The 26396-nt window shown below is 44.0% G+C and overlaps 4 protein-coding genes across 4 annotated transcripts; all 4 read left to right on the forward strand.

The window, feature by feature from the left end:
* The first annotated feature begins 4814 nt into the window (after positions 1-4814).
* On the forward strand, positions 4815-5195 carry LOC109768885 (zinc finger protein 7-like). Its single transcript, XM_045234022.1, has one exon. The coding sequence runs from the start codon at positions 4815-4817 to the stop codon at positions 5193-5195; it is 381 nt and encodes a 126-aa protein (XP_045089957.1).
* A 3536-nt stretch (positions 5196-8731) lies between these two features.
* Positions 8732-9172, forward strand: LOC109768876 (uncharacterized). The gene has a single exon (XM_020327615.4). It carries the CDS (start codon positions 8732-8734, stop codon positions 9170-9172), a length of 441 nt encoding a protein of 146 aa, XP_020183204.1.
* An 8744-nt stretch (positions 9173-17916) lies between these two features.
* On the forward strand, positions 17917-18285 carry LOC109768831 (ethylene-responsive transcription factor ERF098-like). The gene has a single exon (XM_020327562.1). It carries the CDS (start codon positions 17917-17919, stop codon positions 18283-18285), a length of 369 nt encoding a protein of 122 aa, XP_020183151.1.
* A 6038-nt stretch (positions 18286-24323) lies between these two features.
* Positions 24324-25095, forward strand: LOC109768822 (paired amphipathic helix protein Sin3-like 4). The gene is made up of 3 exons (XM_020327551.1): positions 24324-24457; positions 24546-24776; positions 24894-25095. The coding sequence occupies exons 1-3, from the start codon at positions 24324-24326 to the stop codon at positions 25093-25095; spliced, it is 567 nt and encodes a 188-aa protein (XP_020183140.1).
* The last annotated feature ends 1301 nt before the right edge of the window (positions 25096-26396 follow it).

Consider the following 26396-nt stretch of genomic DNA (forward strand, 5'->3'; position numbering starts at 1 on the left):
AAAACTAATGTGTTTTTTATCTTTTGGAATATTTTTTGAAACATGAATATTTTTTTAAAACTGAAACGTTTTCCAAAATTTGAACTTCTTAGGGAAACGTTGGTTTCTCTTTCAAATGTACGAACGATTTTTTATGAAAAATAATTTGATTTTGTGAATATTTTTCAAATTTAAGAACATTCTTTTTAGAATTGTAAACATTCTTGTGAAACTGCAAACATATTTTTTCCAAAATGACAATAACTTATCAAATGTATGAACATTTTCTTGAAAACACGAACATTTTTTTTCAAAATGAAACTACTTTTTAAAATTTATGAGCTTTATTAAAACATGCAAACATTTTCTCAAATTTATGAATATTTTTCAACTATACTAACATTATCTGAAAGCAATTTTCAAATTCTAGGGCCTAAGCATTTTTTTCTTTTCATTTTTTTTCGTTTTCCTCTCTTTTTGTTAATTCATTTTTCTACTTTTGAACTTTATTATTCTTTGTGAACTTGTTCAAAAATTTGAAAAATTGTTTGGTATAACATAAAATGTTCTTGTTTTCTAATATTATTTGTAATTTTAAAAAAGGTTCGGAAATTTCATAAAACGTTCAATTTTTGTTCACAAATTTAATAAATGTATGCGTTTCAGAAAAGTTGTTATTTTTTTTAAAAAAGTATGCGGTTTGCCATTTTGTTCGAAATTTCCATCAGATTTTTGTAATATCTTAACAATTTTGGAAAAAGTTTTCTAGTTTGTACCATTTTCATACACACTTTGTAATTCCAGAATTGTTGACAAATCTCAAGAAATTTCTAGGACAAAAGAAAATGTTCGTGTTGATTGTAAATGACATAAATCGGCCTATTTTCACCGAGAAAACTCCAGAAAATGCAAAACTTTTCAAAATTCTAAATAACTTGGCATGGTGCCTTAAATTGGTTGTAGAAGCTGGTGGAATACATTTGTCATTTAACGGATGCCGAAAAACAACGAGCATTCAAAAAGACCCTTCTGGCCTAAGCGAACACCCTCTGTTGAACATAGTCTATTTTTGGCATCTTTGAAATGAACCCCACTTTTGCAAGAAGGTAGGCATGCCTATGGTAGGCACATACCTAGTTCGGACGATTTTCGACACCGTATTGAAGTGATAACACGTCCGGCCATTTATCGTCCTTTTTAACCAAAAAAAATTCAGAAAATGCAAAGTTGGTTGAAAACACAAACAATTTTGCCTGGTGCCTTGAATATTGGTCATACAAGCCCATGAAAAAATGGGGTCATTTCAAGGAAATACAAAACTTGTCAAAAACCCAAGCAACTTGGCTTGGTGCTTTGAATTGGTTATACAAGACCATGAAAAAATATATTGGGGGCATGGATGCCTACCATGGGCATGCCACCCGCTAGCTAAAGTTAGGGTCATTTCAAGAATGTCCAAAAAACACCATGTCCTGCGTAGCGTGTCCGAGTAGGCATCCATGCCAGGTTTGAAGGAAAAGGATATTTAAAATCATAATTTATATATGTACTTAAAACTCTCATTTTAAGTTTTTAACATAACTAATAAATACAAAATTATAGAATTGAAAACAGCAAATGCTTTCTTAAAGCATAGGCAACATAATTTAAAGTAGCTACTTAAAACTGTTATTTTGGTATTTCAATTTTTTAAAGAAAACAAAATGAAATCTTAGGCCTTGCCCAACTAAGCGACGTCACCGCTCCGGTCGGGCGCCTATTGGAATTTGTTCATAATTAAAAGAATGATTCTATTTTAAATAAATATTGTTCCCAAGTTGAAAAAATATTCGGGAAAATTTACAACACTTTTTTGACATCGTGTGTAGTCGCATTTCTGAAAAATATTTTGGAATTTAAATTTGTATTCCTGTTCAAATGTTTGTGTTCACAATTTTGTTCATGCTTTTCCAAAACTATTCATGTTTTGACATTCTGAACAATTTTTTAAACACACGAATATTTTTTGAAGTTACGTTGCAATTTTTGAAAATGCAAATATTTTTAAATTTATGAACCAAATTTGGAAATAAAAAACGTTTTGAAATTTTGAACAGCATTTTGAAAGAATGACCCTTTTTTGAAAAAGAAAGAAGAAATGTAACAGGGAAAAAAAACTATGGAAAAAGGAACCGGTTCACAAAGTGTTCCTAAAATCTTTTTAAAATTCCTAATCCTTCTGCTACTTAAAGCGTCTGGCTTTACGTTTTTCACTAAACGCCTGTTGTCCCAGTGGTTGTGGGCAACAGTTTATGTTTTAGGTGGTCGCGGGTTCGATTCCCGGATCGTGCTATCCTGTTTTCGATATGTGAAACGTTTTCCGCCGGTGCGCGTGCAACTAGCACGACTCCGCTTGAACAAAAACATTGCCTGGTTGCCCACATGACCACGATAGCCCAGCCCACCTGGCCCACAACCGCTCATTCCTCTCGTCCTTATCCGGCGCAGACGCTTCTCGTCCACTCATTCACTCCGTTTCTCATCTCCTACCTCCAACGAACGGCCAAATCAAGTCGCCAGAGAAATCACCCATGCTCCCATGCGCTGCTCCTCATTCTTGATTCGACCCCTCTCGATTTCTCATCTCGCCCTGTCTCCTAACTCTGTTCACCAGCCACGCCGACCGGAATCCCCTACAAGCGCCGACGCCACCGCACCCGAAACTCCCCGCCACGCTGCAACCTGCGTCGGCGGAAGTTGGAACCTCCATCTCGACGAGCTGCAACCTGGCGACGAAAGAGTTGCAACGGGGCGAGAGGATGCTGGAACCAGCGACGCGAGGTGCTACCACAGGCGTTTGGTTTTGCTGGAGACAATATTCTTTTTTGCTACCACAGGTGTTTGGTTTTGCTGAACCACCGCCAAATTTGCAAGTTTGCTACCACTGACTTTCTGGTTTGCTGGAACGAGCTTGATTTTTTGCTACATCGGTGTTTTCTACTTTTGCTGGGGCACATTTTTCAATTTTTATTTCACAAGTTTTGCTACCATCGTTTTCTTGTTTTGCTGGATCCAATGCATTTTTTTCTTCAATCCGGTGGATGGGAGCTGCATCGTCAGTTCCTGGCTGGAACCGGCAACGCGAACAGCTGCTACCGGCGATTTTTGCTTCAAAGGCGATGGGACCTAGAGAGTTGTTGGAACCAAATTTCTTCATGAGGTGCGGTGTCGAGGCACTTTTTTGATTTTTTGCTGCCATTGTGTTTTTTGCTGGAACCATCGTTTGATTTTGCTACAACGAGCATTTGTTTTTGCTGGAACCGCCTGAAGCAGAGCTGATCTTTGTTGCAACCATCCAGTCCGCAGCGGGCCTGGCAAGCTGTGACGGCGTGGTGAGCGGTCCCGGCGAGCAGGCGAGCGGTGGCCACAGAGCTGCAACCACCGCCACTGGGAGCTGCAGCCGTCGCCACGGGAGCTGCAACCGGAAACGAAGACAATATTTGCTACAATCATATTTTGATTTAGCTGGAACCGAAGATAATTTTTGTTACATCCACCAGGCGGCGATGGCTTTCTTTTTACTGCAACCGTCTCGGATTTTTGCTACTACAGGAGTTGCCATTTTGCTACTCCCAGAGCCTTGCTCGAAGCATCAGGAGTTTTTGCTACCACCCCTTTTATTTTTGTTTTGATTTTCGCTGGAACCAGCCTAAAAATTGCTCCAACCGTCGTTCGATTTTGCTGGAACCGGCATTTTTTGCTTCGCCGGTGGCGGTGAAGGCGGGTGGCGTTTTGCTTCGCTAGCGGCGGCTAGGCTGCGAGCACCGGCGGCGAGCAGAAGCAACGAGGTCCAAAGGAGGGCAGCGGGGGCTAGCGTGCGGGATCCCGCGAGCGGCGGCGGCGCTCGCTTTTTTCCCCCTTTTTTCCCTGTGCGGAGGATGACGAAAGGGGATGCGGGACAGATCTGACGGTCCCGCGCGTCCAGATCGAGTGGCTCGGGTTGGACCGGCCGAAACTTGCGCCGGTGCGCCGGCGCAGAGTACTGCCCTTTTGATATTTGTCATCGCATGTACCGCAAATGGGCCAGCCCAAGTGAGCGTATACGTACATATAAAAAGTAGATACAAATTGTCAAAAGTCCATATTACCCTTTATACGTTTTGTGAGGGGGGTTGTACCGAAGCGGGTTTGGTATATGAGTTTCTCCATGAGTAGATCATTCTTGCTGAAATACATCTACATTTGCCGTAAATATTCCACATCTAAATTCTATGTCATTGATTTTACACCGAGATTTAAGCCAAGATTTTTCTTTCTTTTTCTACCAACGTTTGATTAAGTCGTTTAGATGTCCAATAACTAGGGCATATCTAGATGTGCCGTAGACATGCCCTATTTTTTTTTAAAGATTGCATTCACTTGATTTGGCCTTAATATTTGCTCTAGTGGAAACATTGTTCAGATTTGCCACGCTTTTGACCTTTCCACAAAAGAGTAAGGATCAACAACGCAAGATGATGACAGAGAAGAATCACCTCCAAAATGCTACCACCTCTGTAGCCATGATCTGCCTCGACGTCCTTGTGGGCTGGTGTTCCTCTGTGGTTGGCTTTGGCTATAGCTGGTGGGGCCCACCCGTGGTAGACGTTGGTGCCCCTCACAATAATGCGGCTCCTAGATTTAGTAAGTGGTACGCTTCCATCTATAAACTTGTCACTCCACACCCATGGCTAGCACTAGCAGTAGGCTAGAGAGTGAAGGAAAGCCACAGGAGAAGCTGAGCCTCCCATTCTTCTCCAATGGAGGCTCCCCATGGCGCAGCTTCCTCTGTAGACCTATCCCTGACACTGGCCCCCATGCCGCCACCATCACCAGGAGCACCCCTATCCTCATCCTTCTGGCCTGCAGCAGACGCCGTTGCCGTCGGCAATGACGGCTATAGCCAGGGCAACGGTGGCGGCCGCGACGAAGCGACACCATCGAGGCGGCTGTTCTCGTGCCTCTTCTGCGAGAAGAAGTTCCTCAAGCCGCAGGCACTGGCAGGCCACCAGAACGCGCACAAGAAGGAGAGGGTCGGCAGCTGGAACACTCACCTCTACCTCCAAGCTGACCACGACAACCAGCCGGCCACCCCGACGGCTACGGTGCCGGCAAGGAGCTGGCGGCGCGCGTGCCTCGAGGACCACGAGAAGCAGATGCTTCTACCGCAGCATCTTGATCTCAACCTTAAGCTTTAATTAGCTAATTTGTGTGTAGGTTTTCCTATCTTCCTTTCAATCTCATCCTCCTTGAACTAGCTATATATTAGCTTGTGTGTGTGTGTGTGTGTGTGTGTGTGCACTAGACCTACGACGTGCGTACGTAATTATATGCTGGCAAGCATGTTCGTATTATACTGTACATATACTTTGGTTTGTACTACCGACAGTCTTCCCCCTAGCTAGGTTTTTTATTTATTTTTACAATCAACTCTGAGGTTACTAATTACATATCTTGTCTCATTGATTCGCAAAAAGAAAAAAATAAACTGTGATTAAGTTTTGCAGTTTTTGTTTCCACAGTCATTGTGAAACTGGACGTTGTGTTGTGTTTTTGTCATTCTCTTCCCCTCTCCTACTGGAGGTTGGGCTTTCTGTAGTAATCTGGGAATGTTTTTTCGTGTTTTCCCACACCTTACATTGTGCATTTTTCTCCTTATTTTATGTATGTACTCAGGTTCATCAGTTCAGGTTGTCTCAGTTAGCAACAAGGAAAAAGAAAGTTAGCAAACAAGAAAGCTAACATGAGCACTTTCCTTATTGATTCCTGGTCTCGCAAAGGAGAGACTTTTCTTCACCTGTCGCTGCACGCCATGAACGGTGAGGTGATATACAGAGCAATGAATCTGTTCATGGTCCATGCATGCAAAGCCGTACGTCCATCTGTCCCCCCCTGCACACTATTATGTTTGTTGTCTATCGGAGTTCGGACATGTGTGCTCCTATCAACATACTTGTGCGCATGACATTGCGCCGATACTGTATATTACAACCGCCGCTGCACTAGCGGAGCTATGTGCCCCTAAGATTAGAGAAAACACTGAAGAAATTTCTTTCCAGGGTCTAGATTGACGAAAAAAGTGCCATTCTCTGCTAGCTCCGCCGCTGCACCACTATCCGCTACCGGACGTACGGCTCCCTGCTCCACTCGCTCGCTTTGCACTTTTCCCGCTCGATCCACTGCTATCTTATTCAAATCTGGCTACCTTTTTTAATTTGAAATGGCTCACTAAATCAAACATGCTCATAGGTTTTAAGAAATCTTTGATTTTTAATATTTTTGCAAACTAAAAACCATGATTTTTTAGAAATATGGGGAATATTAAAATTCTTGATTGATTTAAAAATTATTCACAAATCTGAAATATAGTTCCCAAATTAAACAAATGTTCATAAACTTTAGAAACATTCATAAATTCAAATAAGGTCCATGAATTTCAAAAATGATCAAGACATTAAAAAATGTTTTGTTCAACTTTTTTTATTATTAATTTTTTTATAAATGTTCATGAATTAAAATGTCAACAAAAAATAAAGTAAAATAAATGAAAAAACTACAACAAAGATAAAAAATAAAAGGAAAGAAACAGGAACCTCAAACAATGATACACACCCACACAGATGGGGCCAGTGACCCCCACAACCCCCTGACGCACAGGGGGCTCCAAATCTAGAGAGCTTAGTATCTTACTAGACTAGATTAGGAATTTATTAACACATCAATGAGGTACTCATATATACGCGCATATACTCATTTCTGTGAACACACACCCTGCCCCTACGAGTGGGGCTGGACCAAAAGCTTGTAGCTCGCGAGCATAACGAGCGCTCGATAGTTCGACTCGTTAAGCTTGTGGCTCACTTCTTAAAGAACATAGCCAATTATCGATTTCAGCTCGTTAAGCTTAACGAGCTTAACAAACGAGCTAATTAACGAGTTTCACGAGTAGCTCGTTAAGCTTGTTAGTAACAACACAACACATATTTTCATCTTACCTGACAAAATTTTCGTAGCACCTCATCCCATCTATTCAATCTAATCTACATATGAGGCAACAAACTAATGCATTTCCTTTTGTAGTCACCATCTTCTTTCTTGAAAACTACATCTACACACTCATCATGTAGACTGTAACACATCAGAATCTGTTAACGAGCGCTCGCGAGCACTCACGATCTTAACAAGCTTCAAACGAACCAAACCGAGCAGGGTTTTCTGCTCGTTAATTTTAACGAGCATAATGAGCCGAGCCTTAACGAGCACGAGCTTAACGAGCCAAGCAGCTCGTTAATCCACTATGAGCACCTCCGAGAGAATGAGTCGGCATATTACCTTGAGATTGACGAAGTCACCAAAGGTGTCCTGTAGTCGACGGGAACGTCTCCTCCCACTGAACACACATCGTCAGAAATCCTGAAATAAGCTAGTTGGCTGGCCTATTAGTTCACAAAATTATAATAATTAGATCTTATCGTATGCTCTAAAGATAATTCATTTTGTTTAAATGCATCGATTGAATCATGTCATGTCCATTTGTCTTGTAACTTTTGGAAGTTTCGTACGTGTTTGGGTATGTTATCTGGATGCAGAGGTCGTATACGCGCTCGATGTGTCCTGTGTCACCTTGATGTGACGTTTGAGTCAATAAAACCCGCTAGATAAACGAATGCATCACTTGAATCGAATATGCACTAAACTAACTCGTTTAAAAAATACGGTGATGCAGCCAAAAGCATGGTTGTGAAAGCGGTGTGGCGGAATAAGAGCCACTAACATAGAGGAGATAACAAGAGACATGTAATTTTTTACGCGTCAGAGGAGGAACATTCAGTGTGCTCCTAGCTAGGCCGTATTCCTTGAATCACATATGAAGTGCAATGCTACTTTGTTGTCGCATAAGCTATAGGCTCAATCCATCAACACATTCAAAAAATCAAGCAAAAGAGGCGAATAAAGAAAATGAAAAAAAGGAATAGCCATCGTCGCGTCCATGCTTCCAAGTGATCACAGTTACGGTCTTTGTCATGCACAATGAAATGACCGGTACGTGCAACCTCCGTCAAGAGATGCTGGAACCCACTGTCACGCCCTCCTTACCTACCCCTCCAAAGATTCGCTCCACCTCGAGTCCACGATCACGACATCCTCTATGACTTCTAGAAGAGCCGTAACATGAATGTTAAATTTTAAAGATGACCACCCCCTCTCATCATCATGCATGCCCCCCATACATAGGTCCCAAGATTATGATTAGGCATTGCTGCAACCGCCTTTTTTGGTAATATATGTGATCGCTTGGTCAAGACTTAGGACCTGTTCGGTGTTCCTCCGCTTCCCGGCTCACACTCTTGGAGCAGGCGGAGCTGCAGTTAAAAATCGTGGAGGGAGGAAACAAGTGCTCCGCAGATCCTGGTATTTCGTGGAACTAGTTCAGGTAAGGTTTGCCATGGTTTTGACCTTTCCACAAAAGAATAATGATCAACAAACGCGTGCAAAAATGACCACCAAGCTGTCACCACCTCTGTAGCCATGATGTACTACGGTACTACCTCGACGTCCCTCTGAGCTCGTGTTCCTCGTGATTTGCTGTACACGCAATAATGCGGCCCCAGATGTAGCAAGTGGTACGCTTCCATCTATAAATGTCTCACACCTCATTGGGTAGCAGTAGGCTATAGAGTGAACGCCACTGGAGAAGCCGGGCTGGCCTGTAAATATCTTCCCATATTCTCCAATGGAGGCTCCCCATGGCGCACCATCTTCTTTGGACCTGTCCCTGACACTGGCCTCCATGCCACCAGGCCCACCATCATCACCACCTCCATGCTCCTCTCTTTGGGCTGCAGGAGACCACCTTGCTGCTGCCGGGGAAAACGGCCATGGCCATGGCCATGGTGGCGCCTGCGAAGCGAGATCTTCGAGGCGGCTGTTCTCATGCCTCTTCTGCGAGAAGAAGTTTATCAAGTCAGAGGCGCTTGGGGGTCACCAGAACGCGCACAAGAAGGAGAGGGTCGGAAGCTGGAACGCCCACCTCTACGAACATGTCGACCACGACTACCCGCCGGCAACCGCAACGACTAGGGCGCCCATGAGATGGCCAAACGCGCGACTTGGCGACAACGCTGAGAAGCAGATGCAGCAGCAGCAGCAGCTTGGTCTCAACCTTAAGCTTTAATTAGCTAACTCGTGTGTACGTGTTTACTATCTTCCTTTCAATCTTCTCGTCCTCCTTGAACTAGCAATTAGCTAGCTTGTGTGTATGTGTGTGTGTGTGGCAGTGTGTTTTTCGCTAGCTACTCGGTACTCATCAATGTTCCATACTGTACTGTAGATATACTTTGGTTTGTACTACTCCTAACTCCAATTTTTCCTCATTGATTTGTTGGATTGTTCGCAAAAAGAAAAGAACAAAAAATGTGCGATCAAGTTTTGCACCCTTTTTTTTCGCATGGTCATTCTAAAAGCTGGACGTTGTGTTGTGGTTTGTCATTGGTTGCTGGTTTGTAGGGACCTGTCATCCTATTTTCCCCTCCAGTGTGAGGTTGGGCTTCCACTAATTAGATTGGTTCGCATGATTTGACTAGATAGTACGTACCAAATTTGTGGCAAACCACTATGCATGTCAATCCGGATTGCATGCACATTGCTATATTGTGCACTATTTTGTGTTGGATCATACCACTTTGCATTTCAATGGTTATGCTAGATTGTGTGCTATTTGTCTTGGATCATAGCAGTGTGCATGCCAGTGGTTATGCTAGATTGTGCATTGCTTTGTCTTAGATGATGCCAATGCGTGATGTCAATGCTTATGCTTCAATTATGCACTGCCTATGTCTTTGCACATCCATGATTGTGCAATTTCTTCTTGTTCAATCATGCCAATGTGCCATGTCTTTGTTTATGTTTCTATTTTAGTCCGTTTGTGTCATTCGATGCCCATAATTGTGCAATGCCTTTGTGTTAGACCATGCCAACACTAGTGCAGGAAACACTAGTGGTGGCGTGGAAAAAAGTGTCATGGTGGCGTGGTCACCCCACGCCACAAATGTGGCGCACGGATCAAAATTAGTGGTGGTGTTGGCAGCCTAGACCACCACTAACCTATACACTAATGGTGTGTCACGTGTCCCACACCACTAGCAATATTTCATCAGCAGTGACATGCCATGTTGGCACCAAGTGGCGTAGCCAGCTACTGGCTAGCTTTGGCATCCGCCACACATAACTTGCCACATTTACTAAGGTAATGTTGTATATATGCTACATATTTGAAGATTTGGGTCAACACATTATTGTCGATTGATGGATATCTGCTTGTGTGCCGGGACCTGGTTTCCTGGTTAATACAGATGATAAATTGATGACCAGTTGTCCTCATCCACGTGAAAATACTAACACAAAGTAATATGTCCCTATATAGTATCTAGTGAAGGTTTTGTATTATATGTAGTTTTTTCTTTCATAAGCTCCGCCACACCTAAAATTTGTTCCTGCCTTCGCCATTGTTGGTGCCACACCATCAATATGATTTTTCTTATAAAAAAACCTGCAAAACCGCGTTTTCCTAGCCAAATGACAACATTTGTCAGTTTTACAGCAACAATAAAAACCTTCAGTGACACACATATGTAACAACTAAGATAGGTAATCAACTTAGCATAGCAGTTTAACAAGTAAGATAGGTACTCGATCAACTAAACATAGCAGTTTAACAAGTTAGATATGCACTCGCTGAACTTAACATAAAAGTGTTAGGCTTCAACGATTGTCTTGATTTTTTGAAGCTTCTGCCTATTCTTTGCCCATCTCTGACCTTATTCCTCCCGTACTTTAGCTGATCCCTCTCCTTCTTCAACTAATCTCTCTCCTCCTTCAGCTCATTCCTCTCATCGATGAGTCGAGCCTTCTCATCAATCACCAGACCCCTCTCCTCCTTCAGTTCATCCGTCACCCCCTTGAGCTTCGTGATGGTACTTTCTTGAGCGGCACAAAGTAAGTCAAAATCATTCTCTTGGTTTTAGTTCCTATTCCGAACCAAATTTTCCATTGCCATTCTCCTATATTTTTTAATTGGAAATGTTGACTCACTTTAAATCTTGCAAATGACCTACTATAATCGCCCAAGATTCTCCAACAACTACAGCACAATCGTTCGTTATACATTTGCTCCTCTTTTAAGCCATCAATAGCGTAACAGCCCCAAGATACCAAAGATCTCCTAAGTCGATGGTCTAACTCCTTTTTACATAGCCTTGTAGCAAAGCACGTGCACCTTGCTAGTAATAATAAAGCTAACACTGGAAGAAATAATTCCCTTGATGCTATGTAATAGTTGTTTCATCCCAATATACGTGTCGCTGATTTATTTTGGGACGGGGGAGTAATATCTTGCAGGTATCCGTTGCCATCGCTGATTAATATGTAGATGAGCCAGCAGTGCTGCCGTACGTCCAGCGGTCCAGGAGGCCAAGATCAAGCACTGTGTGCACTATTGATGCATAGTACTTTTCTTCGAAAGGACGATGTATACTGTAGACTGAGACTTCAGCAAAGTATTCCAGCTGAAGTGAAGTGTGTGCCTTGACATGCATGCCGAGACAGTCCGAGTCATAATTTAGACCTTGTCAGGACGTACGAACCGACGATGACACAACTGATCGGTACGTTTGTGGAGGCATCTCCTTTTGGCCATGTATAGGTTTTCTTGTTATGTGCCGACATATGGTACATGCATGTCTTGGCACCTTGGCTAGATTGAACGAAGAGGACAAAAAGAGAAGACTTATATATGCTAATGATGTTGATGAAGATCCTATTACAGTGGTGCGACTTTGTCCGGACTACAATTTGAAAAGTATAAGCAACCTAGTCATACGTGTCGAGATTTTGATGGTACATCATAATCTTTTTTTCTTTTGGGAAAAGGCCCGGATCTATTATAAAGTTCACCAACACTATAAAGCACCCAAAATATTATAAAGATTGCTTTGAGGTCCTTGGACCACTGAGCGACTACTATTGCTGGTAGAACGAGTCGCTGGCGTGTTGTTGTCGATGCTTTCTTACTAGAGCCGGTTTCTCCTTTTCAATGAGAGTTGAGAAGTTTTTGTGCACACGTGCCCCTAAGGTTCAACACCTTGGAGTCGTACTTGTCGCAATTGAACCCATGAGTCCATCCGAAGTGTCTGACACATTGTTGTCAGAGTAATGACTCCACCATGTCACGTTACTACCAACGTGATCCATGTGCCATCGCTGCATTTTTTTATTATAACTTTGCTAAAATAAGAAATGGGATGTGAGTAGCTCCTCAGTAAAAAAACATTTTAGACAAGCAACACATAGCAAAGCTTGGCTAGTTCAAAATTTAATGGGATAAGCATGTTAGTTCAAAATTTAATGTAAGATCAGGTTGTACGTTCTAACAATCTAATACTGCTTTACTAACTATAAAGAAAAATGAATAACTGCCAGTTATTGGCAACTATTTCTTGTTTCAAATCAGACTAGATTTTTGTGACATGATATAATTTCTAATTGTTCGGAGGTGGGATTTGAACCACTCATTCCCTTTTGATTTCGAGTCCAAGAGGCCCGGAGGAAGAGGATTTGTAATTCCATGCACGCTGCTACACGAAACGGATTGATCCACTAAACACCCACACAATCTCGATTTGGCACAACTACACTTTCCACCTCTACTCCTTCCTTTTGATCAGATATGAAATTCAAACATAATTAAATTTTTCGAAATGCATCACTTACATTATGTCATGTTCATTTTTGTTCCTGTAACTTTGGACGTGTTTGGCTATTTGCATCTTGTTATGCACATGCCAAGTATGTAATCAATCTTTTTAGTATCGTCTCAACTCGGTGTTTGAGTCAACAAAATACTTTTAAGAAAAAGTGCATCGCTGGAATCAAACATCTGCGCAAGTTATTGATGGGGTGATGCCACCCCAAGTATGAGGGTGAAAGCGAGTGCGGTGAAATACGAGCCATATGTGATAACCCGGAGGACATAACAAGAGACATGTAAGCGCGCGTCAGAGGAGGAAACAATGGGTGAAATGTGTACATCATACCATCATTAAGTATGCTCTTAGATAGCTAAAATGGTTGTGTGTATATAGATGAATGGTTGTGTGTATATAGATGCTTCTTGAATCGGGTATGAAAGAAACTTGAGGATACTCTATGTGTTGCTGCGAGAATTGGCTGCAATATAATTTTACTGAGATTTGGTTGCATGGACTGAGAATATATATGATAATATTGTACTGATTATGGTATATTGGTAAAGAAATGAATCAATGGAAATAATTAGCCTTTTCCCATGCTCGATTGCATATTGAGGTGTGTCTCTTCCGATGCATGGTAGCTTGTTGAGGTTCATGTTTGCAAATATGTTATTGTGATCACCTATATAGGATGCAATGCTAATTTGTTGTTGCGGAAGTTCAAAGGTCATCAACTGACAATTCCAGAAACTAAATAGATAGGTGCATGACCACCATCGCCCCCAACCTCCCAAGCAATTGTAGTTCTGGTCTTTGTCATGAACAAAGTTACGGCCAGTACATACAACCTTCATCGAGATCCCCAGGAACTCACCTTTATGCTTCCTGCCCTACCCCTCCAACATTCCGCACCACCACGATCACCGGCACCATCTAGAGCATCTGGAACATCCAACACAGCAATGTTAATTCTAAGAGATGACCACCACCCTCGCCATCGTGGCCCGAAAACATCACCAATGTTATGATTTGTTGCTACTCCCAATCTCTTTGTGAATCTATCCTTGAGACTTCGATTTGAAGTTTCGGCATGTCGCCATGAGTCGACTAACCTCACAACCCCCTATTTTGGTGAATCAGTAATCCCTTGATCGGGCCATAATCATTGGTGTAGTGGAAACATAGTTCAGGTGCAGCTTTGACCTTTCAACAATTGAACAAGGATCGACAAAGCACTATGACGATGGACAAGAATCACAACAAAACTGTTAACCTCTGTAGCGATGGTCTGCCTCGACGTCCTTCTCATGGGCTGGTGCTCCTCTGTGGTTGGCTATAGCCGGTGGGGCCCACCCGCGGTGGACATTGGTGCCCCTCTGCAATAATGCGGCTCCCAGATTTAGCAAGCGGTACGCTTCCAATCTACAAACTCCTCATTCATTCTACACCCAGGTAGCTAGCTAGTCTACAGAGTGAAAGCCAATAGTAGAGCTGGCCGGCAAATATCTTCCACCGGCCGGCCCTCTCTTCTCCGATGGATCAGCCTCCCCACGGCGCAGCCGCTTCACTAGACCTGTCCCTCACGCTTGCCCCCATGAGACCACCACCAGCACCGCCATCCACCTCCTTTTGGGCTGAAGGAGACGCCGCTGCCGGCCACGGCGGCCATGGTGGCCATGACGGCGAAGCGAGATCAAGGCGGCTGTTCTCGTGCCTCTTCTGCGACAAGAAGTTCCTCAAGTCTCAGGCGTTGGGGGGCCACCAGAATGTGCACAAGAAGGAGCGGGCCGGCAGCTGGAACCCCCACCTCTACCTCCAATCCGACCACGGCGACCCGCCGGCCACCGCGGCGGCAAAGGCGCCGGCGAGATGGCCAAACGCGCGCCTTCACGACGACGGTGAGAAGCAGTTGCAGCAGCAGCAGCAGCTTGATCTCAACCTCAAGCTTTAATTAGCTACCTCGTGTGTACGTTTTTATTTTCTTCAATCTTCTTTTCCTCGTGAAACTAGCTATTAGTCAGCTAGGCGTGTATGTGCACTAAACGTATTCACGCATGTTCGTCCTGTAATCTACATATACTTTTGTTTGTAATACTACTACCTATGGTCTTCCCCTCTCTCCGGTTTCTTTTTTTTTCGAAAAAGGACACGAATCTATTATAAAAGTTTATTAGAAATACAAAACACCCAAAATATAATAAAATTACATCAAGGTTTTTTGTACATCAAATCCGGGATTACTCACAACAGAGTTTGTCTCATTGATTTGTCGGATATATGTTCGCAAGAAGAAAGAGAAAAAGTCCATGATCAAGTTTTGCAGCTTCTGCTTCATGGTCGTTGTGAAACTTACGCTGTGTTGTGTTTTTGCCATTCGTTGCTGGTTTAACTGCTGGTTTGTGTATGTGGTAATCTGCGCGTGGTTGGTTGTGTAGCTATGAGGCACTTTGGTTATGTATGAGGATGGGATTGTCACCTGGTAGTGCTGCGGCCCGAACCAGATTTAGATGCTGCCAGGACTTCCATGTTGATGTGGATGAACTATTTACCAATTTCAATGAAATGGGAACCGGGCTTGCTTTTATCAATTTCGTTTGCAATTCTTATCTGCATGTCCACCATACATTATGCATTTTCCTACTAACTTTAGTTTATATATATGCACTCAGGAGCATCAATTCTTCAGGTTGTCTCAGCTGCAGCAAAAAAAAAAATTAGCAAGAAGAAAGTTAACGGGTGTAACAGTCAAATGAAATGCATGGGCCCTTAAGACTTTTCTCATGAAAGGAAAGACTTCTCTTCACATGTACAGAGCAAGGAATCTCGAATCTCTTGGTGCCTGCATGGACCATGCATGCAAAGCCGTACGACCATCTGTAGCCACTGCGGAGTACTGGACCGCAAGATGCTTGCTGTCTATCTGTCTGACATGTGTGCGGGCACACGATATTACACGGTAGGGAACCGTCGGTCCGATTGCAGGCAAGACTGCCCATCCAAATTAGGAATTTGTTAACAATACAGTGACGTGAAAAATAGCGCTACTTCAATGTGTCATCATGAAATTACAAACGGAGAATTTGCATTTTATCCGAGCAGTGTGAATAATGTTTGGAGCACTCCTGCCTACGTACCACATGATAGATATTCAGCTGAGGAAACTCTCTCTCCTCCCATCCCACACCCTCCAGTTGTAATCATTAGGGCATCTGCAACGGCAATCCGTAAATTTTCTAGCGCATCCGTCTGTGGATAGAGGGACCAGTCCGCAAACATGGATGCGGAAGCACACTATCCAACCGTAGCCGCATACATTTCAAACTCTTTTTCAACAAATCGGATATAATTCGTGCAAACAAGGTGGATTTCATATAAACATGACGGATTTCATACAAACCGAACGAGGACGGATACAATCTGGACATGTTTTCAACTAAAAAGCTAAAACTATGTGCACGTATGATCACCGTAGCTCCACTTCCACGACACGGATACACTACACTAGTCTACGACCGGTCGCGGCTTGTCTTCCCCATGTCCGGCAGCCCGGATTGCCGGGAGCGCGGGAGGCATGTTCTTCCCGGGTATGTTCCCTATGTCTGGCTGCGCCGCTCATAGGAGCGGTAAAGAGGGTTCTTCAGCCGAAGGGGGAGGGTGCTTCTATGGAGCTCGGGCGGGTGCCCAGGATGGTCTGAGATAAAGGAGAACCGGCCGGGTAACCGGCGGCGCCCTTCCTGGGACCCCAGCGTAGGCGGCCTCCCGTGTTCTACTTCTCCTCGATGCTGGCGGTGGGCGCGGACGTGCGGGCCGCCACCTCGTCTGCATCCGCGAAGCCGACTTCTTTCTCTGCGTGCATGGCGCGGCTACGTGCGCGTTGACGACGAATGGCGCGGTTGCAGGCACTGGACGCAGTGATGCCCGTGTCGTCGTGCTCCTCATCGAGTCGGCCTGGAGCGGCGAGTTTTTGTACCGCCCGGCGGCTTGGGGAGGCAACTTGCTTCGTCGCGTTAGGCGCAGGAGCTGGAGCAGCGAGCTGCCTCGCCCGTATCCGGCGGGCTCGGCGTTCCACCCAGCCGGCTTGTGAGCCGGAGAACTGCTCTTTAGAAGCCATCGGCAGAGTGGTGAAGGAGGAGATGGGGGAACGATAGAGGGGTGTGGTTCTTGCACGGCGTCTGGCCTCGTTTAAATATGAGCTCGGCCGGCGTTGCGTTTAATGCCGGCCCGCTCATGAACGGACATGTGGCCGGAGTAGGTTTCTCGGCTTCCACGTGGTGTTAATGAGGCGTATGAATCCGGCAAGGAGGCGTGTTCAGTTGGGCGTGTAGCGGACGCCGCCCTCGGCCGGTGAGCCGCTTGAATTACGGAGGCAGTGAGAGGTCGCGTCCACCCTGCGCCGCCTTCAATGCGGAGCGGCATGAATGCGGGCAACTGGTGCCGGGCGAGATGCGCGCGGGAGGCGAGGGGTTTTTTGTGGGCCAGGGCAGTCAGAAGCGGGCTTGGGAGCGTTCCGGACTCCGGCAATTCTCCTCCACTTTTGTCTCTAGTTTACGGGAGAAATGGCGTCTGGACCATACCGCGGACCAATACAGGCCCATGTTGGATGGCTTCCGCAGTCTGGACAGCGCGGTCCGGACGGAGACGGAAGATTTGCGGATCTGCCTTGGACATGCCCTTAAAGGGTGATGTTTGAATTCAACCATGGATAACAAACACTCCATCTGTATCAAAATATTCCCTCTGCACTTTCTAGGGGTTCATGTCGGACCAAGTACGATCATTGCTCAGGACTTCCCAAATTTTTGGATGGCGACTCCAGAGGCTATAAGAGCAACTCCATTGGGTCGACCCAAACGGACAGCGTTTTTGTCTTTTTTATCCGTTTGGGTCGGCCGCCCGCCCACCGTCCGCCCTTTTTTAGTTTTGGGTCGGCAGTGCGTCCAACGGGCCGATTCATTTCATGACCGCGCGCGTATTAGATCATGCCGTCGCCCTGGTTTTGGCGCTCCAGCGCACGGGAAAGGTTCGCGCGCGCGGGGGAAAGCGGCCTAGTGCGCTGGTTTTGGCGCCCCAGTGCGCGGGAAAGGTTCGCACGCGCCGCGGCCGGCGCTCGTTATAAAGAAGGCGCTCCCTCCACACTCTGTCCGCCGCCCACTCTCGCCGCCTCTGCGCCACCATGTCGATCCGCCGCCTGGGCGCTTCGGATTTTCGCGGAGTCCACGAGCGCCGCTCCGGCGCCTTCTCCTCCGAGATCTGGTTTCGCGAGAAACGTCTCATCCTCGGCACCTTCGACACCGCAGAGGAAGCGGCCTGCGCACGCGACGCGGCGGCGTGGCGCCTCCTGAGGCCTCGTCGGGATATGAATTTTCCCAACGTGTCGAGCCAGCGGGCGCAGGATCTGGCGCCTCTCCCGCGGCTTTTCACCGACAAGGATCGTCGTGTCCACCGGAGGCGGCAGCGTCGCCTCGCCATCGCGGAGAAGGACGTGGAAGCCTTGGTGGTGTGGCGCGGAGGCTTCCCGCAGGACATCGTCGACGAGCGCTAGTTCTACAAGCAAATGAGGTTGGAGAGGGACGCGAGGAGGAGGGAGTGAGCCGCCTATCGGGAGGACAAGCGTTCGCGGAAGCAGGCAGCTCAATTGAAACTGAAGCTATGAGAGACGTCGGGTTGGGACTTTGAAGACGAGCAGCTTGCTGACGCCTACATTCAGACGTCGGAGGAGGACATTACCGAGTCGGAATCAGAAAGCGACGAGTAGTGGTCTTTTTCTTTTATCTGTGTACGCTAGAACTATCTATGTATCCATTTTTATCTGAAAAAATGGCCGGCGGCGTCGGCGACGTAGCAGGCGGGCGAGGGCATGAATTCAATGTGCCACCGACCAGCGGGCACGATGAGGAAAGAGGGCGAGCGCGCGTTCGTCTTGTGTCCGCGCCGACGCAAATCAGGCTAAAAAATGGGCTGGGAATGGGTCGGCAGGCGGACGAAAGCGGACACGCGTCCGTTTGAGTCGGCGCGTTGGGCCGGTTTTTATCCGCGCCGACCCAAACAGACGGCCGCGGACGAAATGGGTCGCCCCATTGAAGTTGCTCTAAGAAATCTTTATTGGTAATCATGGTCATGGAAGTGAACGAGTGGTTGTATCACTACTTCAGTACAACCGCAGTCTCTTTACTGAAGTCTTGACAATTTTTTGTTTTACAAAAATTCATACTAGAAAGAATATGTCTCCAACAAATTTCATTCTAATTCTCAACTGTAGGAGTTACTTTGCAACTTCCTGGATCGTGGAAATAAAGTTATAGGAGTTTCAAAATAACCTAGTAAAAGATTTTTTTATCTAAAATAATCTTGTACTGGACATTTTACTAAAAGAAATAAAAAGCTAGATCGAGGTATACTTGTGAAGAAAGCTAAAAGTTGCGATTTCCTATTTCATGTTTACTGCAACACTTGTTAACTAAAAGCATGGGACCTCCTATTTTTGGCTCACTGCCGCCAAATGTCGTCCAAACACATAGGGCCAACGCGATTGGGCCAGCCTGTTTCTGAGTACTGTAGCGAGCCCACTATTGTAATGAGTAAATTTTTTTTAGTTTTGTGCAGTGTTGGTTGCTTCGTCACTTAAATTTGAAACTTTTTATGCACTAAACATACACCATAGCATGTACATGATTCGGACCTGAAAATTCCAAACAGCAGGGTGCCATGATTCGACCCTGAACATGGAGCTTTATTGTTTTTAATTCTAGAAAATGCAAACAATGTGGAAAAACATGAAACCTAGCACAACGTCATTACATACACCCTCCGTTTCTTTTTAATCTGCATATAAGATTTGGTCAAAGTCAAACTTTATAAAATTTGACCTACTTTGTTGGAAAAATATCAACATCTATAATACTAAAGCTATATGGTATGAAAATTAACTTCATGATGCATCTAACAATATTGATTTCATATTGTGAATCTTGATATTTTTTCTATAAACATAGTCAAAGTTGACAAAGTTTGACTTTGACCAAATCTTATATGTAGGCTAAAAAGAAACGGAGGGAGTAATACCTAGAGATTGTGGTAAAATATTGAAAAGTTTTCACATAACTTGTGACGTACACTACTTGTAAGCCGAATCATCTCCAAGGAAGAACCGTGGTTTTGAGAGGGAATTAGTCAAGTTTGAAGATATAATGACTGTTGCTTCATCGTTTGCCATATAAATTTTTTATAGTAAGCAACCACCATCACATGTTACATGTCAAAACCCGTATGTTTGACATATTCAATACATTAATCGTATTTTTACGCATTTAACATATGTAATTAAAATTTGAATAAATAGCAGCTCGTAAAAGAGGAAAAACATGATTTGTCTTTATAAAAACTAATGTGGAAAATTAATGTAGAAAAATTGCTTGATGTAGAAAATAATGTCAACACTAATACATAAAAACAAATTTCTAAAGAGGAAAAACATTCTAATATATATATCATAATTGATAATTTTTAATAATTAGAGACTATTTAATTTTTTTATGGATTTTAAGAATCTGCTGTGGTTCACACGTTGCACATTCGCTGTGCTCTAGTTTTCTCTCTTTTTTTCTTCTCTTTTTCGCTTTCTTTTGTTCTTTTCTTTGGTTCATTTGGCTCTTTCACTAGTTTCTATGTTTTTTTCTCTTCATTATAACTTATGTTTTCTTTGTTTTGAAAGATTTTCTTTGTTTTTTTTCAGTTTTCACTGATTTTTCCTTTTTCTTTCTTTTCTTTGCTTCTTTCTTCGAGTTACATTGATTTTCTTCGGTTTTCTTAGATTCTGTTTCTATTTCATCGGGTTTTCTTTGGTTTGCATTGGGCTCTTTTTGATATGTTGTTTGTATCCTTTCTTGGTTCTCTATGTATATTCTTCATCTACATGTGAAACACTTTTTTACGCATCTTAACATTTCTGAAATACACAATTCATATTTTTTAAAGTAATGTTTTTTTATGTCTACGTGTTTCGTATACATCAAGAATATTTTCTATACACAATTAACGATGATTACAAATTTTTTCAAATACTTGTTTGATGTTTACATTTTTCTTAATTATTGTACATTTTTCGTATACATCTGCAGCATTTATTTGATATACATTTAATATTTCCAAATACATGACAAATATTTTTTTATACAATGTCATATACATTTTTTGAAACGTGTGAAGTTTATTAAAAAGTCACAAACATTTTTTGGATGCTGTCAATATTTTTCATATACATTCAAAACAATTTTTAAGACATTTTAAACATGTTTTAAATACATGATTGCTATATTTTCATACATATGTTTTAATATCTACCTTTTTGCATACACATTATATTTTTTTTGTGTACACCAGGAACATTTATTATCCAGATTTAACATTTTTACACGCATGATGAACTTTTTTCATATATGTATTTTTATTTCTATTTTTTTACATGCAGATTATAAATTTTTCTATATGTTGGATATATTTTTTACACACATTTAACATTTTTCAAATGCTCGATTAACAATTTTTTAATTATGTAAGTGAAGTGATTTTTATAATAAATATAATATCTGAAAATATAAGAAAATGTATATAAAAAATAAAAATGTGGAAAAAATGAACGAGAAAAAAAGAGAGCCTACGGTACATGTTGCGTCGGCCCATTCTAGGCGATGCTTGACGTGAGGCTGCACCGTACTACTAGCCAGACATAGTCGCACGATCGTATTATCCCAACCACACAATAAAACCGAAATCACTAAGGATAGGTCACTGTCACCTTCTCAGGTTAAAACAAATGGCACATTGCATGTGCATTACTTTTGCAACCTGGTGTTTTCCTTTTTCTTTGTAGATTCATTTATTTAAAATATTTTATTTCTTAAACCGTGCATCCTAATCTTGAACTATTTTCACCTTTCGATTTCTCGTGTCGAGATCTTCAAAACTAGATCCGATATTGATAGGTTTCAATGAACTTTTTTTATTAAAAAAGGACAAAAAAGAACCGCAGGCATGTTTTTTTCCCTTTCCGAAGAGACACGGCTGTGCTTCTTGCAGAAGAAAATTTGTGCTCCAGGAGAAGCAAATCTGTGCATCTCGCGCAAATTTTTTTCCTTTTCGAGAGGCATAACTGTACCTCTCATAGAAGTAAATCCATGCCTCCACAAGAAGTAAATATGTGCCTCTAGTGAAAGAAAAAATATTTTCTTTTCTAAGAGGCATAGTCGTGTCTCTCGTGGAAGCAAATCCGTGTCTTCACGAGAAGTAAATCTGTGCCTCTCGCTGAAGAAAATAAAATATGTTTTTCCCGTTTTTAAGAGGCACAGTTCACGGAAATAAATCTGTTTCTCCACGAGAAGTAGAGCCTCTCAAGGAAGTAAATATGTGCCTCCACCATAAGTAAATCCGTTACAGTCGCCGAATGGGAAAAAACTCATTTTCCGTGAAATTGTTTTTTCAAATTTGGTTGTGCAAAACCTAAGAAAACCAGGGAAAACCGAACAAGCGGAAAAATTCATTTAAAAGCCCTAAACACGTACAGAAAGAACCAAAATCCGGAGGGAGCGCCCAGCACGCGACACGTGATGGCGGCTGAGAGCGCTCCAACTTACGCGCTTCTAATTCACTGTAAATGACCCTTGTGGGGGCTCCCCAAGGAGTATTCGCTGATTAGTTGCTATCTAAACGGGAGCAACTAATTGTGAAGCGCTCGTTCGGGAGCCAGAGCCTCCCCAAGGATCACTTGGGGTGGGCTGAGAGAGAGCCAATGGCGCGCTCTCAGCCGCCGCCACGTGTCGCGCTCTGGGCGCTTTCTCCGATTTGTTATTAATTTTTTCGCACACGTTTTCGGCTTTTAGGTTGCCACCAGTCTTTCTTAGCTTTTCGAAAAGATTAAATTTGTTTTGCGCAAAAAACACAATTTTTTGCTTCTACAAGAGGCACGGCCGTGCCTCTCGGAAATGAAAACCTGCATTCTTTTTCTTCCGCGAGAGGCACGGTTTTTGCCTCTCGAAAACAAGAAAAAGTGTGTTTTTCTCTTTTTTTTTCCGTGAGAGGCACGGTTTTGCTTCCACGAAAGGCATGTATTTGCTTTCATTAGAGGCACGGCCGTGCCTCTCGAAAATGAAAAAAACACATTTTTTTCCTTCCACGAGAGGCATGACTTTGCTTCGCGTGAGAGACACGGTTTTGCTTCCATGAGGGGCATAGAGTTGCTTCCGCGAGAGGCATGGTCGTGCCTCTCGGAAACGGCTTTCGAAAAGGAAAAAATGCTCCTGGTTTGGTTTTTTATTCGGTTCTTTTCGTGAAAAAAAAAGTTCGTCAAAAAACCTATCAACGTGAGATCTAGTTTTGAAGATCTCGACGCGAGGAATCCAATGATGAAAATGATTCAAGAATTGGATGCACGATTTAAGAGATAAAACAGTTCAAATAAACGGATCTACGAGAAAAGAAAAACTTCCAGGTTGCCACAAACGACACGCGTCACTTATCACAACCTGAAAAGATGCGATTGATGTTTGAAAGGTACTCACGCCCCTAAACTGATCAAGCTCAGTGAAATCGATAGGCCGGTCTACTGGAAGCAACCTGCGCGTATGCTAGGCGAGGAATAGGACGACTCGTACGTACGTGCTTGTTGTTGCTGTTTTCTTTCTCTCACTCGCACAAATAAAGGTGGCAGATGGAGCACATAATTTTTTCGACGCACAAACGCCTGCGCCGCACGAACGGCGCCTCGGCTGCACGAACGGCATCACTTTACTAGGCACGTACCCGGACGTGGGAATACACCGCAGCCTACCCAGAGGAGCTCTCTCACAGCCGACCGGGTGCATACCACGGTCCAGGCGGAGACTGCCTCATCTCTGGCTCCTGGGCTCGGCTCATACCAGCGCACCGCAAACAGTACATCAGGGGGCCTTTTTATACCCGACTGCACACACGCACAGCCAAGACCCGGCCACCACTAGCACGTACACAGCCGGCTCACCCGCTAACTAAAGGGGTGTTTGGTTCAGAAGTCTTAGGACTTTTTCTAGTCCCGGGGACTAATCAAAAAAGACTCTCTAGTAGAGTCTTTTTCTAGTCCCTGTAGAAAAAGTGCCTCCCGTTTGGTTCCTAGGGACTTTTTAAGGATTTTTTCTAGTCTCTGGGACTAAAAAGTCCCTGAACCAAACACCCCCTAAGTCACCACGCACGCACTAACTCCATCTCCTAGAATCTCTCCAGCAGGACATGCATGGCCAGTGGCTGCACAACTCATGCGACCAACTAACTTATCCATGCAAACGACCTACTAGCTAGCTAACAGAAACATAGTTCACGGAGCCTCCCTGGCCCTTCGGTCTCCCGATGGTGAGCACGCCCGCTCATCCTCACGACCTGGACGCCGTCTCGCCGGTCACCACCGTTGGGCATGGCTTATTCGCGCCAACAGTGCTTGCCTGTGCTCTTGGTGTCCGTGTCCGCGTAGCTAATTTTCAGGCTGGTTTTAATATTTGTGCTGAAAGTCCTACTGCTATACTTCAGCTACGTCGATCAAGCTAGTTAGCTGCTCCAATGGCCGCGGCGGACAGCCACGGGCAGTTTTTGGAATTGGAGGACGCGGTGAGGTACATGAAGATTGTGGAGAACCGCCATCCGGCGAGCTACAGCGAATTCCTCGGCGTCATGGTTGATTACAAGAGAGGCAGGTATGCCCTATATCCATGTCGATCAACGAATAAATTCGCTCAATGCATGCATGGATCAACCGACCAACGTATGTATGACTGAGTGCAGGATCGGCGTCGCGGAGGTGGCATCGACGGTGTCAGCGCTGTTCCGGGACAGCCCCAACCTCATCGTCAGCTTCAACGCCTTCTTGCCCAAGCGCCACCGGATCCGTCTATCGGACGAACAAGCGGCGGGTTTAGAGAAGCCGACGTCCTTCGTGAAGGCGGTGATGAACACGCACCCGGCCACATACCGCGAGTTTCTCCGCATCATATTCGACGAATACGGGAGGGACGGGTACGTACCTAGTGATCCATACATATATATAGTTCATTCATGGTGTGGTGGTTAAAAAGTGGTTAACCAACTAATATTATGAGCTGTGGCTTGATGCATGGCTTGGATTCGTGGCAGGGTCGGCATCGCGGAGGTGGCGTCGAGGGTGGGAGCGCTGTTCCGAGATAGGCCTGACCTCATCGCCGGCTTCAACGCCATATTGCCGAGAGAGCACAAGATCAAGGTCATCGGCGGGCTGGATGAGCATGAGCTTGCCGCTCGTTTCGTGAGAGAAGTGAGCCTAGATGACCACGACGACGATGAGATCCACGATGGATAATATCTCTCATTATTGGTATACTATTATACTCCAGCAACGTAGAGCGAGTGTATATATTTTTCAAACTTCGAGCTTTGCATATTACGGTAAAATCTGTTGAGAAAGCATCAACATCTACAATACTAAATTTAACTAGTAGGGTATGCTCGATTTTGATACATGTTATCACATTTATTCCAACCTAAATCAATGCAATTATCGGTGAATGTTGTTAATATTGTAAAAATGTATCCTCACTCGCGCTCATCATAACAAGCTACTACCTTTGTCTGTAAAGAAATGTAAGGTCGTTTAGAATACTACTTTAGTGGTGTAAACAATCTTACATTTCTTTACAAAGAGAGTATTTTCTAATGGGAGACGACGCCTTCTGCACTACGAGTCTCCCTCCTTATCGCTTACCCTAGCCCTCGCAATAACGCCATTCCCTTTGTGCTATTTTTAATTCTTGTTTCTCACGAACCATGTGCTGGTAGGTGTATAATTAAATAAAAGCCGAGGTTGCTTTTTATAGAAAAAGACAATGCGTGGCTCACCCAAGGTCTTACCACTCCGGGCCACTGACATGTGGGCCGCATTCATGCTAACATTCCACGGAGCACGAGATACAGCTGGATACGGAAAAAGTGACCGTATATGCACGCATAGGCAAGTTATGTTACTACAATGACGTATTTTGCAAGTTTTAGCATCAAACTGAACATTGGATGCAAGTTCTATGGCTGCCACTGATATTACCTTTTCAAGTATTCATTAGTTTCGAAGCCATGGACGCGAAGGACACAACAATTAATTGTTTGCGATCTAGACACTCAGTTTAAAATACATTTCTGTTCAAAATTTGGATTTGAGAAGAAAGAAGAAAACACGTCCATCAAATGCAAACTACCTGCACCCCTCGAACGGGAGAAAAATCTCATCTAGCGACCCTCCACATGCGATTATTTATTTTCCCACGTATCATGGGAAAACAAATACTAAGCACATCCAACAACTCCCTCAATCCAATGGAAGGGACGACAAAATCTCATCAATCAACCTCCTTAATTCAAGGATTCGGGCATATCTTACTGACCTGTCGCCACTGAGGTGACGCTCCGCGGGATATCTCTCCAATCAGTGTGATTCCGAAAGACCTCGGCATACTAAATTTTGGCCCAAGCAAAAACAAAGCATAAGAGAGAGCTAAAGAATAGCAAGGGTTAGTTGGCCAGGCGTTTGTCGCCAGAAAAAGTGCTTCGTCTACCTCCAGTCCGGCGTGAGAGAGAGCGGCAACAACAGATCCCGTTCCATCGCACATG

This window comes from Aegilops tauschii, chromosome 3 (genome assembly GCF_002575655.3).
Source record: "Aegilops tauschii subsp. strangulata cultivar AL8/78 chromosome 3, Aet v6.0, whole genome shotgun sequence".
In the NCBI taxonomy this organism is placed as follows: domain Eukaryota; kingdom Viridiplantae; phylum Streptophyta; class Magnoliopsida; order Poales; family Poaceae; genus Aegilops; species Aegilops tauschii.

Bases quoted from the DNA above. Each gene is read 5' to 3' on its own strand.
- LOC109768885 (XM_045234022.1), top strand. From the start codon at position 4,815: ATGCCGCCACCATCACCAGGAGCACCCCTATCCTCATCCTTCTGGCCT.
- LOC109768876 (XM_020327615.4), top strand. From the start codon at position 8,732: ATGGAGGCTCCCCATGGCGCACCATCTTCTTTGGACCTGTCCCTGACA.
- LOC109768831 (XM_020327562.1), top strand. From the start codon at position 17,917: ATGTCGATCCGCCGCCTGGGCGCTTCGGATTTTCGCGGAGTCCACGAG.
- LOC109768822 (XM_020327551.1), top strand. From the start codon at position 24,324: ATGGCCGCGGCGGACAGCCACGGGCAGTTTTTGGAATTGGAGGACGCG. The intron at 24,458-24,545 runs GTATGCCCTATA...GACTGAGTGCAG, and splicing joins GTTGATTACAAGAGAGGCAG to GATCGGCGTCGCGGAGGTGG. The intron at 24,777-24,893 runs GTACGTACCTAG...GATTCGTGGCAG, and splicing joins GACGAATACGGGAGGGACGG to GGTCGGCATCGCGGAGGTGG.